At 42.4% G+C, this 19,529-nt stretch overlaps 1 protein-coding gene across 1 annotated transcript in view; it reads right to left on the bottom strand.

Annotated features, from left to right (window-relative positions):
* ADGRL3 (adhesion G protein-coupled receptor L3) overlaps nt 1-19,529 on the bottom strand; it is a 301,758-nt gene that overhangs the window by 169,850 nt on the left and 112,379 nt on the right. The window contains exon 3 of the mRNA XM_055725863.1: nt 14,330-15,130. Coding sequence (XP_055581838.1) covers nt 14,330-15,130 — 801 coding nt within the window. The remainder of the gene's footprint in view (nt 1-14,329; nt 15,131-19,529) is intronic.

Below are 19,529 nucleotides of genomic sequence, written 5' to 3'. Positions count from 1 at the left end.
GCTCGATGTCCAAGTGAAGACCAGTGACGAATGGTGTTCCTTAGGGTCAGTACTGGGACCAGTACTGTTCAACCTCTTTGTCGTGACATGGATAGTGGGATTGAGTGCACCCTCAGCAAGTTTGCTGATGATCCCAAGCTCTATGGTGTGGTCAACACACTGGAGGGAAGTGATGCCATCCAGAGGAATCTTGACAGAGTTGGGCCTGTGTGAACCTCATGAAGTTCAACAAGGCCAAGTGCAAGGTCCTGCACCTGGGTTGGGGAAATCCCAAGCACAGATACAGGCTGGGTGGAGAATGGATTGAGAGCAGCCCTGAGGACAAAGGCTTTGGGGTGTTAGTGGATGAGAAGCTCAACATGACCCAGCAATGTGTGCCTGCAGTCCAGAAAGCCAACTGAATCCTGGGCTGCATGAAAAGGAGTATGACCACAGATCGAGGGAAGTGATTCTCCCCCTCTGCTCTGCTCTTGTAGGGCCCTACTTGGAGTACTACATTCAGGTCTGGGGCCCCCAACATAAATAAGTACATGGACCTGTTGCAACAAGTCCAGAGGAGGGCCATGAAAATGATAAGAGGGCTAGAGCACCTCTCCTGTGAAGACAGGTTGAGAGAGTCAGGGTTTTTCAGCCTGGAGAAGACTCCAGGGAGACCTTATTGCAGCCTTCCAGTTCCTAAAAGGAGCCTACAAGAACACCAGAAGGGACTTTTTACAAAGGCATGGATGAAAGGAAAAAGGGGAATGGCTTGAAACTGAAAGAGAGTAGATGTAGATTAAAGGAAGAAGTTCTTTAATGTGCAGGTGGCAAGACACTGGAACAGGCTGCCCGGAGAAGCTGTGGATGCCCCATCCCTCAAAATGTTCAAGGCCAGGATGGATGGGGCTTTGAGAAACCTGGCCTAGTTGAAGGTATCCCTGCCCATGGCTGTGGGGTTGGAGCTAGATGGTCTTTAAGGCCCCTCCCATTCCAAACCATTCTGTAATTTTACTCTGTTCTATGATCTACTGGGCATACATTACCATTATTGGCCGCTCCATGATACACAGAGCCTTTCCTCCTGTGGTCCTTGGCCTTCTGCTATGTCCACTTTCAAACTAGTGCTGTTTAAAGACCTTACTTGCAGGCAGCCACAAAGCTCACCTTTTCCCTGGCCCCCTGTTTGATATCAACAGCCTCAGACATTTTTTTGACACAACCACAATGGTTAACAGGCAACCTCTGTGGCAAGATGCACCCACAGAGGTGTGTGATCATTCTTGGCCAGCCCTGGGCTATATGGTAGCACGTAACCTCCCAAAACACCAGCGCCTCTGTTCCTACAAAAGATCCTCATCTCCATGGGAAAGAAGGAACAACAGGCTCCTCTAAGCTCCTCCAGTAAGGAAATAGGTCATATCACAAAGTGACTGGAGGAATCAGGTTAGTACCATGATGCTAAACAGGTCTCTGCAGTCCATGCACAGAAGTAAGAATCACATTTTAACCTCACGTCAGCAAGCTGTGCATAAACCTTAGGTATGCACAAGCCTATGTCTGCTGCTTCTGTATCCGCAAGCCTTCCTGGGAAGATAAATTAAAGAAATGCACTGATGCATGCTATATTTTTCATGATTATTCCTTCTGCAGATTAAATCCGGTTTTCAAATCAAAGTAGGAATAGGACAGTAAGGTCACTGTAACAAAACCTGTATCTGGAGGTGACCAGCTTTTACAGCTCTGGGTCTACTCACTAAAGCAAACAGTCATCACTGCTAAATGTCAACTAACTGCAGAAAAAAACTTTTCACATCATTTCCCCCCAACCTACAAGTCATCATAAGGGGGAAATGTAATGAAACATGTAAAGGCCATGGTTTAGCAAGGTGATGCTTACTGCCTTCAATGTGCAAATCGGGTTGCATGGAAATCAGTAGCTCAAAACTCCCACTGGCATTACCCTGTACCAGCTAGCTCCAAAGACATGTAGGAGTCATTTTTGCTAATTTGAATTTTTTTTCTTTGGTTACAGCTGATACACACACTGTCAGCTATGTTGAGGCAATGACTTCCAAACACGCACAAGATCACCATGGTCACAAATTACACTGCAAAGGGAAGAGAGGACTTCCCAAGCCTTCCTTGACACATGCCCATTTTTAAGGTTTCTTCTCTCCATTGAAAAAACAAGAAAGAGGGGGTATCATGTCTACTCTCACAGTGCTTAATCTAATGAAGCCACAGCCTTGATAAAGTGTCTCTTAGGTGGTCAATAACCCTAAAGAAATGTCTAAAGGTAGTTTATCCGAAATATCACAAAATATGATGTTAGAAGGAAAAAATATATTCTGACAGCATAGTATCTCAATTCAAATTAAGACTTTTTTTAGTGCAGCCCATTTATATTTGTATATTAAGAAAATGACAACCTCTTCCACCAGAATTTGCCAGTACAGCAACGCTCTTAATAAAATAAATGGTTATTTACCAAAATGCTTCTTGTATCCTCTGTAGTTCACTGCCTTGCATCATCAAATTTTTCTACCCAGTGTAAATACAGGCTCCATAAAAAGAGTATGGGAAACAAACTGCAAAAAAACCCCTAAACCAACAATCAGAAAACCCATTAGGAATTAAATCTTCCAATACCTTATGGAAAAACTGCTGGAACAAGATTTTGCCCTTTCCAATGGACAGATGTTCACATCAAGGAGAAAATTAGAACTTGATGACAAACTCTGAAGTTTAAATGTCACTCCCTACCACTCTGGTTCATATAAAAATGGAAGTGGCATTAAGAGAGCAGTATGCAAGCTCTGCAGACTGGTAATTTCTTCTAATTGAAAAGCAGAGTTTACAGACACATTTAGTAACACTAATCATAAAGTACACATCTGAAAGTAGAAGGCTTTCTTGATTTTAGTGCCCAGAAAGCCGTTTTCTCACTGCTAGTGAACTATTTGCTTTCACAGTCTATTCAGGAATTTCACACTCCATGGGACAAGTTTCTAATACCTTTAAAAAAAATCTAAAAATCTCAGACCTACCCATAACTGTCACAGAAAGCAACCTCCCGAGCATCTTCAGAGCAAGGTGCAAAGCATGCAATTCAAGAAGCACAATTTTGACTTTTTATGTACGATGCAAAAAGGCACAAAAAGGAGTCACTGACTAGGCAATATAACCAAAACATTTACAACATGAATACTATTTTACCTCTTTAACACTAGAGGAGAATATCCACCCAAGAAAGGCACTCCATGAAGTGATGCAATGATTTGTCTGTGTGCCTTTCTGTAAGGTACACTCCAGTTAAAGTCAAGTCATTAGGCTCAGTACAAGAGGAAGCGGATGAAATCCAATCGAATGCATTACAGAGGTCAGACTAAATGAGCTAATGGTCCCTTCTGGTCTTAAAAAATCTATTAATCTAATTCAATTCTCTGTTCCACTCTTCATACCAGAGTCAATTTAAACTCATTTATATGAGAAGAACACATTACAACAGCCTAACACAACATACCGTGTTCTGACTGTGCAGTTTTAGTCTGCCCAAAAGCTTCATCTACTTCCCATCGAGCTCAGGAGGCGGCTTTGTTTATCCATAAAGAGAGCTTGTATTTACAAGCAAGGCACCAGGCAGAGGCACCTCTTTCAACACAACACTGGATGAACCTGCATCTGAAACTATATGAATTGACCAGAAACTTTCCACACCGCTTTCCACCTTGCCTTGTTTTTTGGGTGCTAGTATTCCTCACTCAGATCTGATACTCGCCACGATGAAGAGCACAACGCTGTATTCAATAAAATCTGTTCCAGTCACTCCAAGGATATCTCCTGTGAATAACTTGTAACACTTAATATTGCACCAAGAAAATACTTGGCAGTCACTGTCCAGTGAGAAAAGCAAGCATGTACATGCAGAAGGCCAAAAATAGTCATGGCTGTAAGTCCCTCCAGTGTATACATATACTCCTGTGAAGCAAATATATTTTATTACCTCTCCCTCAAAAAAACCCCATACAAACAAAAAAACCCAACAAAAAAACACACCCCCAAAAAAACCCCACCAAACACACACACACACAAAAGCCAACAACCAAAACCAAACCCTCTTTTTCTTCTCCATGCAGCCTTCCCATAGTATTTCCCTCCTTCTGTAGCCTCAGTGTTCACATTACCATTACCAGTCATTTGCTTAATTCAGCAGTACAAGAACACAAAACATCACATCAGGCTGATTGACTTTAGCAAACCACAGCATCCTTCTTACACATGCCTTGGATAGAGGGAATAATCTAACACAGTCAGAAGGGCAACTGAATTTGAGGCCGATATACAGGGGCTCACAAAAGCTCTTCTTCACACGGTATATTGGAAAGACTCTGCAAATGGACTAAGGATTTCTTCTCTGCTGGCATATCTATACTTGATGCCACTTTCTCTCTGCTTGCAGCATACACACAGCCCTTTCCCCATCTCAGTCCTAACATCAACAGATAAAAAAGAACTGCTGAGCTGCCTAATGCCTCATCTCTTCAGTAGCTATGTTAGTTTATTCCAGCTATTTGAGGGAAGCATGAATGGCATCCCAGTAAGCCAGCTCAGACTGGAATAAAGGCAGCTGATTTTCCCACCCTCTGTTGTGGCCAGCATATGACTTCCATAGTTTTCTGCTGTGATATTTCTTTGCTTCCCCACCCCCCCACCCCCCTCCTTTTTCAGTCTCAAGCAGCTGATACTCTGTGAGAACACAGAGCCAAGGAGCTGCATAGCATGAAACACCCAGTTTGCTTATTCAATCTTTTTAAACCAAATCCCATGTTTCAGTGAAATGTGCCTTAACTCCTGTTTCCTCTCAGCACATTTTAACCACGCAAAAATCCTATTTACAGTGAAAAAATCCCATTACAGTGAACAATCACTACATTCTTTTAATGGACACATCTCTTTCACCTAAGCCTTCGTCACCGCCTTTGCCCTCCAATCATGAGTACACCCTTAAAAAAAGTCTTTTCAAATAAAAATGTATGGCAGATATTATGACTCAAATTCTTACTGATATTCACTATTTGTTCCAGCTTACAATTTATACTGATACATATGTACATCTATTCGGATGGTTTAGACACAAATCAGGAAGTCAGAAAGTCTCCCACCGGCAAAATGCAATTCCTTCCAGGGCAAACAGAAATCCACTGCAGACTCGCTCCTGAAGTTCCTAGTCCAAACTCCCACAAACTTCAGAGGATTTGTATGAATAATGGCTGAGCTGAAACTCTCCAGGCACTTTAGGATTTTGTCCCAGAAACTCTTTCATTATATTAAATTTTACTCATGCATACTCGGCAGACTCATCTGAAAGAAATGGACACTGTTTTATTGTTTTTTTTCACAACCCAACTCTCCTGATTTAGCATAGTTACTAATGCCAAAATGCACTTTAAGGTGTGCTTCAAAGTGCCTATTATCTCTTTTCTCTGGAATCTGCCTATCTTCCCCTATCAGGTTGCTGACAGCATCACTAAATAGCATTTCACAGCCATTTGTGGCTGGTCCCATTTCTTCCAGAATGTGGAGATCTTCAAAATGGCTAATGAGATTCTTTTTGTACCTTTAATCTAAATTCCCTTCCTATCAGCAATCCATCAAATCCTACCCTACCATGAGAGTTCAGCTGGACTTCTGAGCATTTCCATTCCTCAGGTATGCCTTGGGGTACTTTTTATCAGCACAGTTATACCTCATGTGTCTGGCAAGCTGACTTGCTGCCACATCTTAAGGATAGGGAGATGCTAAGGGCAGCACAACTTTCTGAAGTCACGGGAAGGTTCTGTAAAGCCTCCCCGTAAAGGTTCAGTGATTTTGTAGCTTACTTGTAAAGAGCTTTTTATGTCTCTTTAACCTGAGTATCAAGGCCAGGAGTATGAAGGGCATCCAGTGCATCCTCTGCTTGCTTGCACTCTAAAGCAGAATATGGCAGGGTATCTACATCTGCTTTCTTGGCTTTATTGGTTAAAAAAAGGAAAGAAAACCTCTAACGGCAGCACTGCAGAGTGCTGGCAGCACTGAAGAAGTTAATTAACAACACTGAACTAGACTTCAGGAGACGAGTCTTAATAAGTGCTGCTAAAAATATTACAGTAGTCATTTCTAGAACAAACACAATCAGCAGCAGACAAGCGAGGAGAGCGATCCAGACCCATGAACTGCCATGGTGGAGGTATTTTTGTAAAGGAGCAGGCATAAAGGCTGCTCATTTTAAAAACAGTAGAAAAAACCCCAAGCTGGCACATGAAGAAAGCATCCAGGACCCCATGCCCCAAGCTAGGTTAGTGTCCCGGCAGCCAGGCCAGAGCAGAGCTGAAAGGAGCAGAAGGTGTTTGCACCATACAGGGCCAGTCTTGAGGAATCAGGTGCACAGATACAACCCAAGGTGAGAGGATAATGCCTTGAGCAAAAGCCTGGCAGGTTACAAGCCTTTTTTGGGGTAGGAGGAGAGAAGCTAGCAGAGGGAACAGCTCAAAAATAGAACATCCTCGAGTCTCTTGTTGGGCTAAACCCCCAGCCTTCTGCAGATTCCCCCTTCACTGCACAAAAGATAGAAAAATCTGCTGACCAAGGGATAAACAATGCATTTGTCACTAAAATCCGTGCATAAAAATCCAATGCTCAAAAGCTGTCTCTAGTACATGATGCAGTCCTCTCCTGCAAAAAGGCGGCCTCGGACATTTGCTCCATGTCACATTTCACTTCTTGCCTCTGGGAAACAGCTCAGACCCAAAGGGCTGGCACACTCATAGCTGGGTTTGATGCAAAGTATTTGCATCGGACTGATAAGCTGCGGTGGATATCAGTGTGACAACCTGGTGGTCTTGAACTTAATGAAATGACAATTAATCATAACTCCAGGCTAACTCCTCAAGTCAAAGAGCTCGCTGCAGAAGAGGAAGAGCCAACATCCTTCATACACAGTTAATGCTTTTTTCCCTATGCAATCACCCTGCTATCTTCGGCGGTACTTCCCATGCTTGCTGCCAGGAACAGCCATCTCAGCTTTTCAGACATGTTCTTGGCAAGGTGCTTTCACCCTCCTGGTGTTTGACAGGATTATAAAGCGCCGAAGTCTCCGGCCTTCTTTTGTTTTGAAGCTTGAAAGTGAAGTTTAGCTTAATCATTTTACCTCTTGCTGACCTTCCCCCAGTTCAACCGTCCTGGCTGCCCACCGGCCCAGCACCCAAGGGAGGACCCCAGCCCACAGTTATTAGCTGTGACTCCATGGCATGCAGGTCTTACGGCAGATTCCTGTCTGGTTTGCTATGGTAACAATGACCTCAAGGAGGATACCGCAGTATTCCATTTAGCTTCTGGGTGGGGTAGGTCTGCTGTATCATTTTCTCAGGCTGGCTCAAATAAGTGCCTCAGAGTTGGGAGCAGTGACCCAAGGCAAAGGAGGGCTCCTCCACCTCCCTTTGGTAAGGCTATCTCCTGTGCATGGTCCTACTGAGAAGTACACGTTTATTCAGGAGGAACAAGCAACCACGTATTTATTTGTACTGGAGAGGTAATGCAGATACTCCCACTGTGCTAACCAAACAGTATTAATATTTATGAAATGCTCCACAAAGGGAGTACTTTGAGGCTGAATAATCTTGCACTTTTTAAGGATTGTTTGTGAGATGGTAGAGGAAAGAGCTTTCCTAACAAAAACCAGAAATCCCTAATTCCAGAAAAGTGTCCAGTGGTATACTTTTCTGTCTTTTCTTTTTTTAATCAAACACTGCTTAAAAAGAAGGAAAATTTGAAACAGGATAAAAATAAAGAGACAAATGAGGCTTCAAAATGGGGAACAAATGCAATTCTGGATCCTAGCACACCCCAGTTAAGTGAAATACCTTCCTGTCCTTCTGAGCTTAAGGTACCAGCTGGCCAGCAAATGTAGGCTGAGGTGCCAGCATTGTTATAAAAGGTGTGCTGCTTTCTTCACCTCCAGACTTAGGCATGTCCTCCTATCATAAACAGCAAAAAGGGGCTGAAATTTATAGAAGAAATGGGACACATATATGGGCAAATATTAGAGGATAAAAGCTAGGGCTCCAGTCATCATGCGTGTTTAGCAGAGGCTGCTGAACGCGAGTGCTGATCTCTCTGAAAAACTCTAGCAACACTGTGCAACCAGCAGCTGTCACTGTAAGCAATGAAGAGGAACAGGAACGAGAGAGCTAGGGATGCTCCTAGATGGGAGGAAAGGAACTGGAAAATAAAAAACACAAGAGAAGCCACAATTAAACACTCAGCAGCTCCCTAAAAGTGGCCCTTGTCCACCAGGAGAAGCTGCTTATCAAAATAGCTCGGCTAGCCTTTTAAAATGCAGCCCAAATTCAACTTCAGAGATGCTAAGTGTGGCTTATATCAATGGGATCTCGAAGCGATGGCAATTCATATCCTGTGCACAAGTGGGATTTAAGATTCGACAGCCCTTTTGATGCGTTTCCCAGGCAAGGATGTAGGGCGTTAAAGGCAGGCAGAGCAGGATGCCGCTTCCAGCTACCTATTAGCACGTGACAGCTTTGAAACATTCAAGATCCTCTGCCCACTATCCACATTACTCAGCTGTCAAAGGAAAGGCCTCAGATTTATGATGTGAAAATTACATTTTAACGAGGTGTCACATGTGTTTAAAGTTCTTATTCATCACCATACTGCCATATCTTTTACCCAAGACACAAATGCACTTAATTAGCATATTATAAGGACAGAGGTTTCACCTTATCTGCATTGTAAAACTGCTTTAGGAAAAAAAAAACCCCACAAAACAACAAAACCACAACCTAACCACTCTTACTGAATAAAATGGTTGCAATCACATGTGAAGAGAGCGTCCCACAATATTTAACAACATGTGGAGAAGTTTGACATGCACCCTCTGAGTTTTTTTAAATATCACAGATATGGACGGAAGGTTCGTATCACATTCGATTACTGGACTGGCAGTCCACAGTGTTAATATGCAATCTATGGAAGCCACTTAAGCACAATGAGGCTGTATTAGAAGTCTTACATCATATCACTGTCCTCCTTATGTATTGGGCATATGTATTTATTAACTTCATACATCTTTTAAATACCCTGTGTTGTAATGCCTGGGTTTCCTTGACATAATTTAAAACGGGAGGTCTGTATTTCCCATGTGACTGGAAATGGCTGCCAGGACTTCCAAGTCCCAGACAAACACAGAAGGGATCCTTATCCCGGTTCAAGTCCTTCCCTGGACTTCTCCACTGCTGAACTACAGGACAGGCTCCAGTCTGTACCCCTGGTCTAAATGTACAGCTGTGCTCATCCTGAGCCCCCACGTGAGAGCTGCTGTCACTGGCGTGGGGCACCTCAGACATTTAAAGACAAAACTTTCTTCTTCTGATCTTTTTGCTGCCCAGGAATCCCTATGTGGTGCCCAGGCAGGAGCCATGACCACCTGGGGAGGTGCAGAGATGCAAAGCCAGGAGATGTGTGTTTGTATGCAGCACGGCACTGGGAAGTATGATGGGAGCACTTTACCTTTTTGGAGAGGAGGATTTGTTGATATTTTCTTGAATTTGTTTACACAGACTGTATCACAAGTGGGTGATGATTAAAACAGGTAACTCTGGTGAATATTAAGACAGATCAGGTTGCAGAAAATTGTTCATTCAGTTGATACAGCCTTTCATTTCTCTGTCTGCACATGTCTAGTGGGGCACATAAAAAAATAACCTGAACAATTCTCTAGGTTCAACTTCTTGAAGAATGTCATGGAAAATACTGTTAGAGTTGCAGAGCTACTCTCACTATCATTTCAAATTAGCAAACTCAAGAGCAGCTACAAAGAAATAGGCCAAAGGCTCAGAAGCATTTACAGAGAAGCATCCTCCAGAAACCTCATTTTATGGCCATACAGCTCAAAGAAAATTGCTTCAAAGAATTTTGGCATAGTCAAGTTCACTTCTTGAATGTAGACATCAATGACAGGTTTCCTGGGATGTGCAGGCACTGAGGAGTGTTTACTTTCAAAACTGCTTTGGGGATAAACGAAAACAATCCCAGTCAAAAGGGAAATAAAAAGAGTGCGACAAATCCTTAAAATGCAGCTTTTCCCATTTCTGAGAAAAATGAACAATTGGTTTTAATTCAATCAAGAGCACAGAATTGCTTTTAGATGAGTTAAATTCAGCTTTGTGCCTCACATAAGACTTCAGAGTATTTTGTCTTCCTTGGTACCTTCAGCTGCTACAGAAGCTGAGCACAGAGACTCCAGGTTTTGACAGTCATTTACCAAGGAATAAAAGCTTATTTTTTTTAACAGCGGGTGAGAGAAGCTCTGTGACAGCGAAGATCTCAAATATGTTCCAAACCTACATGCACAAACATACCTCTAATTAAAACTCATAGAAGATGTTTAATCACTGTGAAGAGCCAGAGGATGTGATCCCTGCCTTTCCTGTAAGCTAAGCAACTCCTGCTGCCTCCCATTTTCCCTGAATGGTTTGGAAAACGACAGAAAATGTTTTATTCTATGTGAACTGAAGCTCCCAGCACCTATCTTTTATTTCAGATATCCTTGAAATGTATGATACCAGAGATTTCAAATAGGTTTCAAATATGTTACTGGCTACTTAAGTAGCTAAATGTATCACTTTCCTTGTTAAGATCGATTTGTGATTTTAAGAGCTCTTCTCCTAAAACTTCACCCTTAATTGTTTTTTAACAACCAATTTGTTCAACCCATCAATTTTATAATCTTTCTTTTATTTTCTAATTAAGCAGATATTGTTTACATATTTTGCTACTCAAACTGCAGCCCTAGGGAAAATGGCTGCATTGAACATTGCCTTGCTTTAAACAAGAGAAATACTAGAATTTTGGAAGAGGAGAAATACATATCCACAATCCAATCTTGTAAAAAATAAATAACTAAATAACCAAATAAAAACATCCTGGGTCTTCTGTTGCATCAGCTCCTGATCTGCTCTTTGATGGAGGAGCTGGGTTTAAGCCAGCCATATATTTAGTATTATATAAAGCAATGCAGCATGAAATTTGGTGCTAACCAAAAAATATGTTGCACTGAACTTGGAAGAGACACGGTCTCCCAGCTCCTCTCTGAAAAAAAAACCAAAACCTGGTGTCAAGCTCACCCATTCAATTCAAAATCAGTGCTCTGTTTGATTTACTCAAAAAATAACATTTATACTAGCCAGGCTGTACAGGTAATAGAGCAGTAAACTCCGTTTGCAAAGCTATTTTTCTTTGCATTGAAATGCTTTGGCCCATTTGAGCTATGTCAATGAGAATTTTACTTGCTGTCAGAGCAGTCCTCGCAAAAGTCCTCTAAACCCGCAAAACAGTGTGGTAATAATGGGTTCCTTATGCATTTCTGTCAAAAAGGAAATCTCAGAAATTTTCAGAGAAGAGAAACACACGTAAAATTCAGCTTTGTGGCCACATTCTATGATTTTATGTGCACCCTCAGTAAGTTTGCAGATGATACCAAGTTGTGGGGGAGTGCTGATCTGCTGCTGAGGGCAGGAAGGTTCTGCAGAGGGATCTGGACAGGTTGGATTGATGTACCGAGGCCAAACATATGAGGTTCAACAAGGAGAAGCGTCGGGTCCTGCACTTGGGTCACACCAACCCCACACAGCACTACAGGCTTGGGGCAGAGCGGCTGGAAAGCTGCCCGGGGGAAAAGGACCTGGGGGTGCTGGCTGACAGCCGGCTGAACATGAGCCAGCAGTGTGCCCAGGTGGCCAAGGTGGCCAACAGCATCCTGGCTTGTTTCTGAAACAGTGTGGCCAGCAGGACTTGGGAAGTGATCATTCCCCTGTACCCGGCACTGGTGAGGCTGCACCTCAAATCCTGTGTTCAGTTTCGGGCCCCTCACTGCAAGAGGGACACTGAGGTGCTGCAGCGTATCCAGAGAAGGGCAACGAGGCTGGTGAGGGGTCTGGAGCACAAGGCTGATGAGGAGCAGCTGAGGGAACTGGGTTGTTTAGCCTGGAGAGGATACTCAGGGGGACCTTATTGCTCTCTGCAACTGCCTGAAAGGAGGCTGTAGGCAGGTGGGGGTTGGTCTCTTCTTCCAGGTAACAAGCAACAAGACAGGAGGAAACAGTCCCAAGTCATGCCAGGGGAGGTTTAGGTTGGATATTAGGAAAAACTTCACTGAAAGGGTGGTGAAGCATTGGAACGGGCTGCCCAGGGAGGTGGTGGAAACCCCGTCCCTAGAAGCGTTTAAAAAATGTGTAGATGCAGTGCTTAAGGACATGATTTAGTGATTGACTTGGCAGTCCTGCGTTAACAGTTGGACTGGATCATCTTCAAGGTATTTTCCAACCTAAAGGACTCCAAGATTCTACGATTACAAAGCTATCAAAAAGTGCACGAGAAGAACATCAGAAGAGGTTCACCACATTCCCTGACATCAGTTTCACCCTCTCATTTTTACCACCCGAAGCCAAAGGTTTTTTTCAGTTTTCCATCTGAGGCACTGGGGAATTTTAAATTGTCATCCAAACATGAGTGAAATTAAAGGGGCTTCAATCTAGAGTAACACAAGGACAAATCAAATCCTTGCATGTCACAGAATTTCAGTCCTATGCAAGGTTTTCACCTGCTCTCCCATCTCACCAGTTTAGACTGGGGAAAAGGGGAAAACCACTTCCTTTTATGTAGGAAACTTTTTCACTGATTATGGCCTTTTTTAAATTAAAGACAGTGTTACTGACAATGGTCACTGCATGAAAAAATGGCAGCAGAGAGTCTGCTGTAATACCTGGAAATGATTCACTGAAAAGGAAAGGAACTCTGTGAAATAGAAGGGATGCAATTGATTTTCACTCCTTGGGGATAACCAATAGCTCACAAATTGCTGTTTCACTCCGCCACTCAGAAAGTACATGCTCATCATTAAGCCGGGAGAATGAGAAGTATTACTTCATTTTTTGCTCATCTGAGATCTTGCAGAGGTCAATATAATTGAAAACATTCCTGCTCCTCTCTTAATAGTCACTTGGTTTTGTTCATCTACCTCTCAAGATTTCCTTCTCCCCTTCCTTACATTTTTGTATAAAAATGAGAAATTCATTGCCATTTTACTATTTTTATTCCACCCCCCCAAGATTTTCATATCCAGAGTTTCTGTCAGCATTTCTTGATTCATTTTTTATATGGATAACAGGCTGCACACAGGAAAAGAAAAATAAAAGCTCAGCAAACAGAAACCTCTTGACTTCTCTTTTGCAATCTGAAGCCCTGAATCCACTCATCCACTTCCGAGTTTCTTACTAACAAAGAAGTATGTTTTGGGAATAGCCATGTTATGAATCAAATTGTTTACTGTCCAAATTATATTAATTCTACCTTTCCTCTTAGTTTTTCAGCCTTTCTGAAGTACACAGTCCACCACAGGAACAACCTGATAACTATGACTACATCATGTATAGCAGTAAACATTTGAAAATGACTGAGCAAATGCTGTTTAGAAATTCTTGAACCGTTACATGAGTTTGGCCACAATCTAGGCTAAGTCATTTTACTAATGAAGTGGCAACTGTGAACATAATACTTGCAAAACAATGAAGTTGGTAACGTTAAGGGAATATAATCCAACTAAGTAATTACCGGCATAATTTCTAACAGAAAAAAAAGGTGGAAAAGCTGGGAATCCTCTGGGAGCCAGATGCTCCTCTCTTACAGAAAGTATAGCTGTCATGAAATGCTTTTTTTTTTTTTTTTAAAAAAAAGCAGCTTTAAGACATCAACAATTTGGAGGATTTTGTTGTTGACCCCCCTCTCCCCCCGACTCTAGACCCACACTTGTGGGTGCATGCACATGCATGCAATTGGTGGTGGCTTCCTTAAACAGCCCAAACTGCTCCAGTTTAATCCAACAAAACCATTTAAGCTGGCTGGCAGTTTCCACCCAGCTGTTTGCAGTGACAGCAGCTTCCATGCTTTGTTTTGCCAAAATTCCTGAAGAAGGGAAGATAATCTGATGTATGGAGGAAAATTCAACTAAGGAGAAAAGACTGCTACCGTATGATGCAAACAAAGGCATGGACATTTGAGGACTGTTTCAGGTTAGTTATGGATAGCACACTCCTTTCTTCATTTCATTTCAAACTAAGATTATAAAAAAAAATATTCTGCACGTATTAATGTCTTAATATCCAACACAGTCTTGGGGTAGGGCTTAATTTACAGACAGCAGGCAAATAAGTAAGACAGGACTGTACTTCAATTTTATACCCTATTTGCAAGAAAAACAGACAGCCCGATTCAGATTTTGGCTCAGTATTAAAACTCTTACCTGCTCTGCTGTCCAGTGGGCCAAAATCCAAAGAATATTTCACAACATGATAGTTGTTCCATACATAAAGGAGGTTGTCCCGGGGATTATAATCCACAGCAGCAATGTACTGGTAGGAGTTTGGAAAGGGCACATCCACCATGCTATCCTTGCTTTGGTCAGTGTTATAGATGTAGTCTATTTTATTCCCTGTGGCTTCATTGTCATCATCTTCATACACAGACTTCACCACATATAAAATCCCACAGATCATGAAGGCATTAGAAGCTGACCTCTTGTCATATGCAGTATCCCACGTCCCTTCAATCCTTAACGTGTAAGGGTTTAACTGACTAATGACTATTTTGCCATTATTTTGTTCTGTTGCATAGATTACCCATAGCCCGTTCTCATCCACAGCCAGGTCTATATCAGACTTGCCTCCCCAGCGGTAGGGAGAGGTGTCGTGGTAATTTGCATTAGCTATAATAGCCTCCCCGCTTTTTATCCTTGTCCGCAAGTCAAACTTGACTATGTTCCTGGTTCGCTCCTTGTTGAAGAACAAAGCCCCATCATACACCACGAACCCTGTGCCGTCCACCCGGTGCGGGAGTTTGTAGGTTGTAGTTGGCCTCCCAGCAATGAAGTCATCCTTGGAGGAGTACTCCGTCAGCGTGTCTGTCCGGTATGGTGTCCAGGGCATGTAGTAGATCTTGTCAGACGCCTGCAGAGGGTCCTTGCACCAGGCACCAGATTGGTGGTCAGATTCAAACAAGTGTTCGCTCTGGTATACTCCTTTCAGCAGTCCAGGGCAAAGAAAAACTGTCAGAGGGGAAAAAAGATTTTAAAACAAAAAAAAAAAAGTTAATGACAGGCTGGGGTGGATGGACCAAACACCTCAACAGCTTTTAGTTCTGGAGCAGAGGACACCTGAGATCAGAGGAAATCCAAGAGCAATGCCTTGTAGCTGGAGACTAGCCTTCCTGCTGGCCATGTCTCTACAAAGAGATTTGCTCCACCAAACTGATATCACTCCACGCCTCCCCCTCCCCAGCTTTCTCTATTAACTGTGGCTCATTTTCTTACTGCTTTTCAAATCTGTTTTTACAGATGTACTTACTTGGACCATTCGCCTTTGTAAACTCTGAAATGAATATGTGCCCCCAAAGGATTTCTGGGTTTGTATTTCCAGATTATATTCTGCAGTGAATCTGTACCTACTAGGTGAAGGGGTAAACTCCTGGGGAATTGATCCACATATTTATTTAACAGCCCACAGAAGAGTGGCCTAGAAATGGAAATAAGAGAAAGAAATTCCCATCCTTACAGCCCAAGCAATATTAAATATTTACAGGGTACCAACAGCAAAGCAGAGGCGAATCCCTAAGCAACTAGGAAAAGCGTTTAAAGCAGAGGGAGCAGAGGGGGAAACACCCATCTACAGGTCTGTAGTGTAACTAGAAATGAGGCTTTCAAAGCTGCTACAGGACACAGGAAACATGCAGTCCACACAATTAAAAATGAATGACGTATGGATGCTGAAAGGAAAAGACAAGGAAGGAAGGAAGAAAGGAAAGAAGGAAGGAAAAGAATAAAGTTTACTGGAGAGGAACCCAAGGTCTAGATTTTAATCAGTTAAAAAATGTCCTGTTAAATATAGTAGTAATTTAAACTTAAAAACATATACCTTCTATTGTTACATGAGAGGAGCACAGAAGAGCAGTTTGACTAACTGGGGGTGCTTTGCTGCTCAGACTTCAGGGGGGCTGAGAGGGGCCAGGGCATGCTCACTGCCTGGGAGGAGGCTCGAGTGGTGCCTGGCTGACCTTGGCATCACGAGAATGCCAACGCCAAGAGGCCATCCAGCTGGATGGAGAGACAAAAGGTGGGATGCTGTGGAGCAAAACTGGCTCACTCAGCCCTCATCATCCCTGGTAGCACCCTCCTGACCTGGAGGCACTGCACCCGCTTTGCAGGGAGAATATTTGTTGGTTATTTGTAATGCTGATCTCTGTGAGCATGAGTAGCACAATAACCATGACAATGGGATGGGCAGCAGGGAGGTGTGAAGAGGTGTCCCACCACGCTCCTGGTAGCTCAGGGCTGGCAGATTGGATCCTGCATTCATGCTCCCTGCTTAGAGCATAACCAATTATTTTCGGAAATGCAGCAATTGGTAATAGCCTCTGGAGAGTGAGACAGGATGAAAATCAGATTTAGTAACTGGTGTAAAAGTACATTGCTCTATTGGACTCCAAGTATCCACCCAGAGTTGCTGAATAAAGGGGCGCCATTTCCAAGAGATTTTTATGCTGTAATTAGATATACTTATGCACATACATACATACATATGCACACTTTCTAAAATCTTTGGGCCAGGAGAAGCATCAGTTATCTAAACCTTTGAATAGAAATTTAATGAAAAAAGTGGCACTGGTAAAAAATTTTCAGCAAAAATGAGTTATCTGGTGAAGTTGAGCAGCAGAGATACTAAATAAACTTTAACAAAAAAGTAGTGAGAATTAATGACAAAGTATTTCAACTAAAACGTTAAACTGTTAAATAACTTAGCCTATACATAAGTAATATATATATATATATAATTGGAAAGGTATTTAATTACCTTTTTGTTCCACTTCTATTGTAGAGAGAGAGGTAAAGAGAGAAAGGAGAAAAGAGAATAGATTAATGGTACTGTATTGGCCAAGTACTTTTCTTTACCTCTTTCACATGAAAAGGAAGCTTTATTAATTTACTTCAGTATGTGAACATTTTATATATATATTAAAAGCCTTTCCTCTGATACACACTGGATAATATGCAGACAAGCTGAACAAAATACAAATAAATTTTAACTTTACAAAAATCTTTAAGAAGAAAAAACCCAAACTCAACACTTGGGACATACCAAGCTTCATAAACTACTTGAGATACCTCAATAGCAGCAGCCTTAGACTAATTTCATAGAGCAAAATGAAATACCCATACACTGAAATACGACTGATACAGATTTATGTATAAAATAAAAACTCCAGGGAGAAATTTTATAGAATCTACATCTTTATGTATTTTGCTCAGATCCTGTAGAACAGAGATCCCTATTTTAAGCAGGAGACTATTCCCGTATGACATAAATATACTCCCTTGTGACACAAACAGAGAATTTAAGAGTCAAATACTTTGGTGGACATTCATAGAGTCTGGTCCTATGACTCTGAGAAACAAGCTTTAGTATGACTTGGAATAAAACATTGAAAATACTGTAATACTTACATGATTTACAAGAACTTGAAGACTTACAGTGTTAACGAGTTAAAAACATATAAGCACTATTTAAAAAGCCCAGCCCCAGAACTGGCTGGATATTTTTATGCGCATTATTCACCATGCATAATAATGCTGCTGAAGAAGCTGCGTCCCTTCAGACAAAACTCCTTGCAGTCAGAATAAATAAATGCAGTGCGCTTTTTAATTGCTAAATGCTCAGCACCAGTTTCTACAGCCAAGAACCTCCTCCAAGAGGCGTTGGGGGCCCTAATCCAAAAGCCACCTGTGGTCGTGGCACAGACCCCTTCTTCTTCCAGCACGGTGGGGCCCCCAGCAGCTTCTGCACACCCAGCCCTGGGGGCTGCTGGTTCTGTGGGGCCTTCTCCCCAAAGGTGTGGGAGAAGACAGGCCCCATAAAATATCACTGAGGGAGAAGTGAGAATGTGCCAGCATAACAGTATGGTTTTGACAGCTGAAAGATCTCTGTTCAGAGAAGCGAGACAGGAATGCAAAGGCATGCATGCATGCTTTGGTTTTGCTTGCCTAGAGTTTGCTCCAGCCTCTTTCAGGCCGAGACACTTGCCAAACGACTGTCCTCTGGTGCTGGGACTGCAAACCCCTTTGCATTGAGAAGTCTCATTCATTTGGATGGGAAACTGCAGGCTCAATGGAAGAACAATTTCAGGGTAAGAGTGCAAATGCATTGGCTAGACATGTGGATCTGCGCTGTGCTGTGTGGGGAGGCATACATCTGGAGCCAACTGCAGCTCCCAAAATAAATGTTTCCAAATTTCAAAACAGCCTTTTCTACCTGGGCTTTAATTCAGGCTCCTTTCTACCTCATAATAGGTTAAGGTTAAAGGTACAAGCTTTCACTATGTGGCTATCAGGGCTCTAGGGAGTACGGATGATGCATTTCCGTGCAAGCACCTGGTTTTTAAAGGGAAAGAGCCAGCAAGATTAAAAGGCACCAGACCCAGCAATTGGAGAAACTTACACAGCAGTTGCTCCCCCTGTCTGAGGCTGTGGCTGGCCACAGTTAAGTAAGGTGGTTAGAAAAACATTAAATGTCCCTGGTAAAAGCAAGAAAGCAACACTACATAGCCCCAAATGTATGGCTTCACACTGATTCTTCTGTCTTGATGGTGTGCTGTACCTCTGGCGGCACAGAAGGTAGTAATTTACATTTCCAAATGAGCAAAAGCTTTTGTAATGCTTTTGAACAACAGTGTGATATTGTAAAGAAGGAAGAGTGAAGCTTCTGCAGGAGATAATATATTCATGACCAGCTGAGCAGAGTGACCTGTAGCATTGATTACCCTTGTCCTGAATACCTCATATGTGTTATTAGTGGTCAGTGCCAAACCTAGCTCTCCTATAATTTCAGACACTGTATGTGTTTTGGTGACCTCCTGCATAATGCTCTCCACTCAATATATCGCCATTACATATTTTCCTCCTGCCGATTTAAGACTTAACACTTCTGAATTTCAATAATTCCTCAATTTATATTGGGACATCATGCTATTCGAACAGGTTGCATGGGAAGCTTGGAGGACTTAACTCATTGAGCAATATTAAAAGGAAGGGTCTAATTAGAATCATAGAATCACTTAGGTTGGAAAAGACCTTGAAGATCATCAATCCCAACTGTTAACTCAGGACTGCCAAGTCCACCACTAAACCATGTCCTTAAGCACTGCATCTATGCATTTTTTAAACACTTCCAAGGATGGTGATTCCACCACCTCCCTGGGCTGCCCATTCCAATGCTTGACCACCCTTTCAGTGAAGAAATTTTTCCTCATATCCAATCTAATCCTCCCGGGTGTGACTTGAGGCTGTTTCCTCTTGTCCTAGGGTCTGATTATCTCTTCAATTACACAACATAACACTGCAAAACTGTCTTCATAAGGTATTGGAAGAATTTTTAACATTTTGCCCAATTACAGAC

Source organism: Falco cherrug, chromosome 1 (genome assembly GCF_023634085.1).
Source record: "Falco cherrug isolate bFalChe1 chromosome 1, bFalChe1.pri, whole genome shotgun sequence".
Lineage (NCBI taxonomy): Eukaryota > Metazoa > Chordata > Aves > Falconiformes > Falconidae > Falco > Falco cherrug.
Note: the sequence above shows the minus strand (reverse complement) of the source record. Positions and strands in the feature narration are given on the sequence as shown.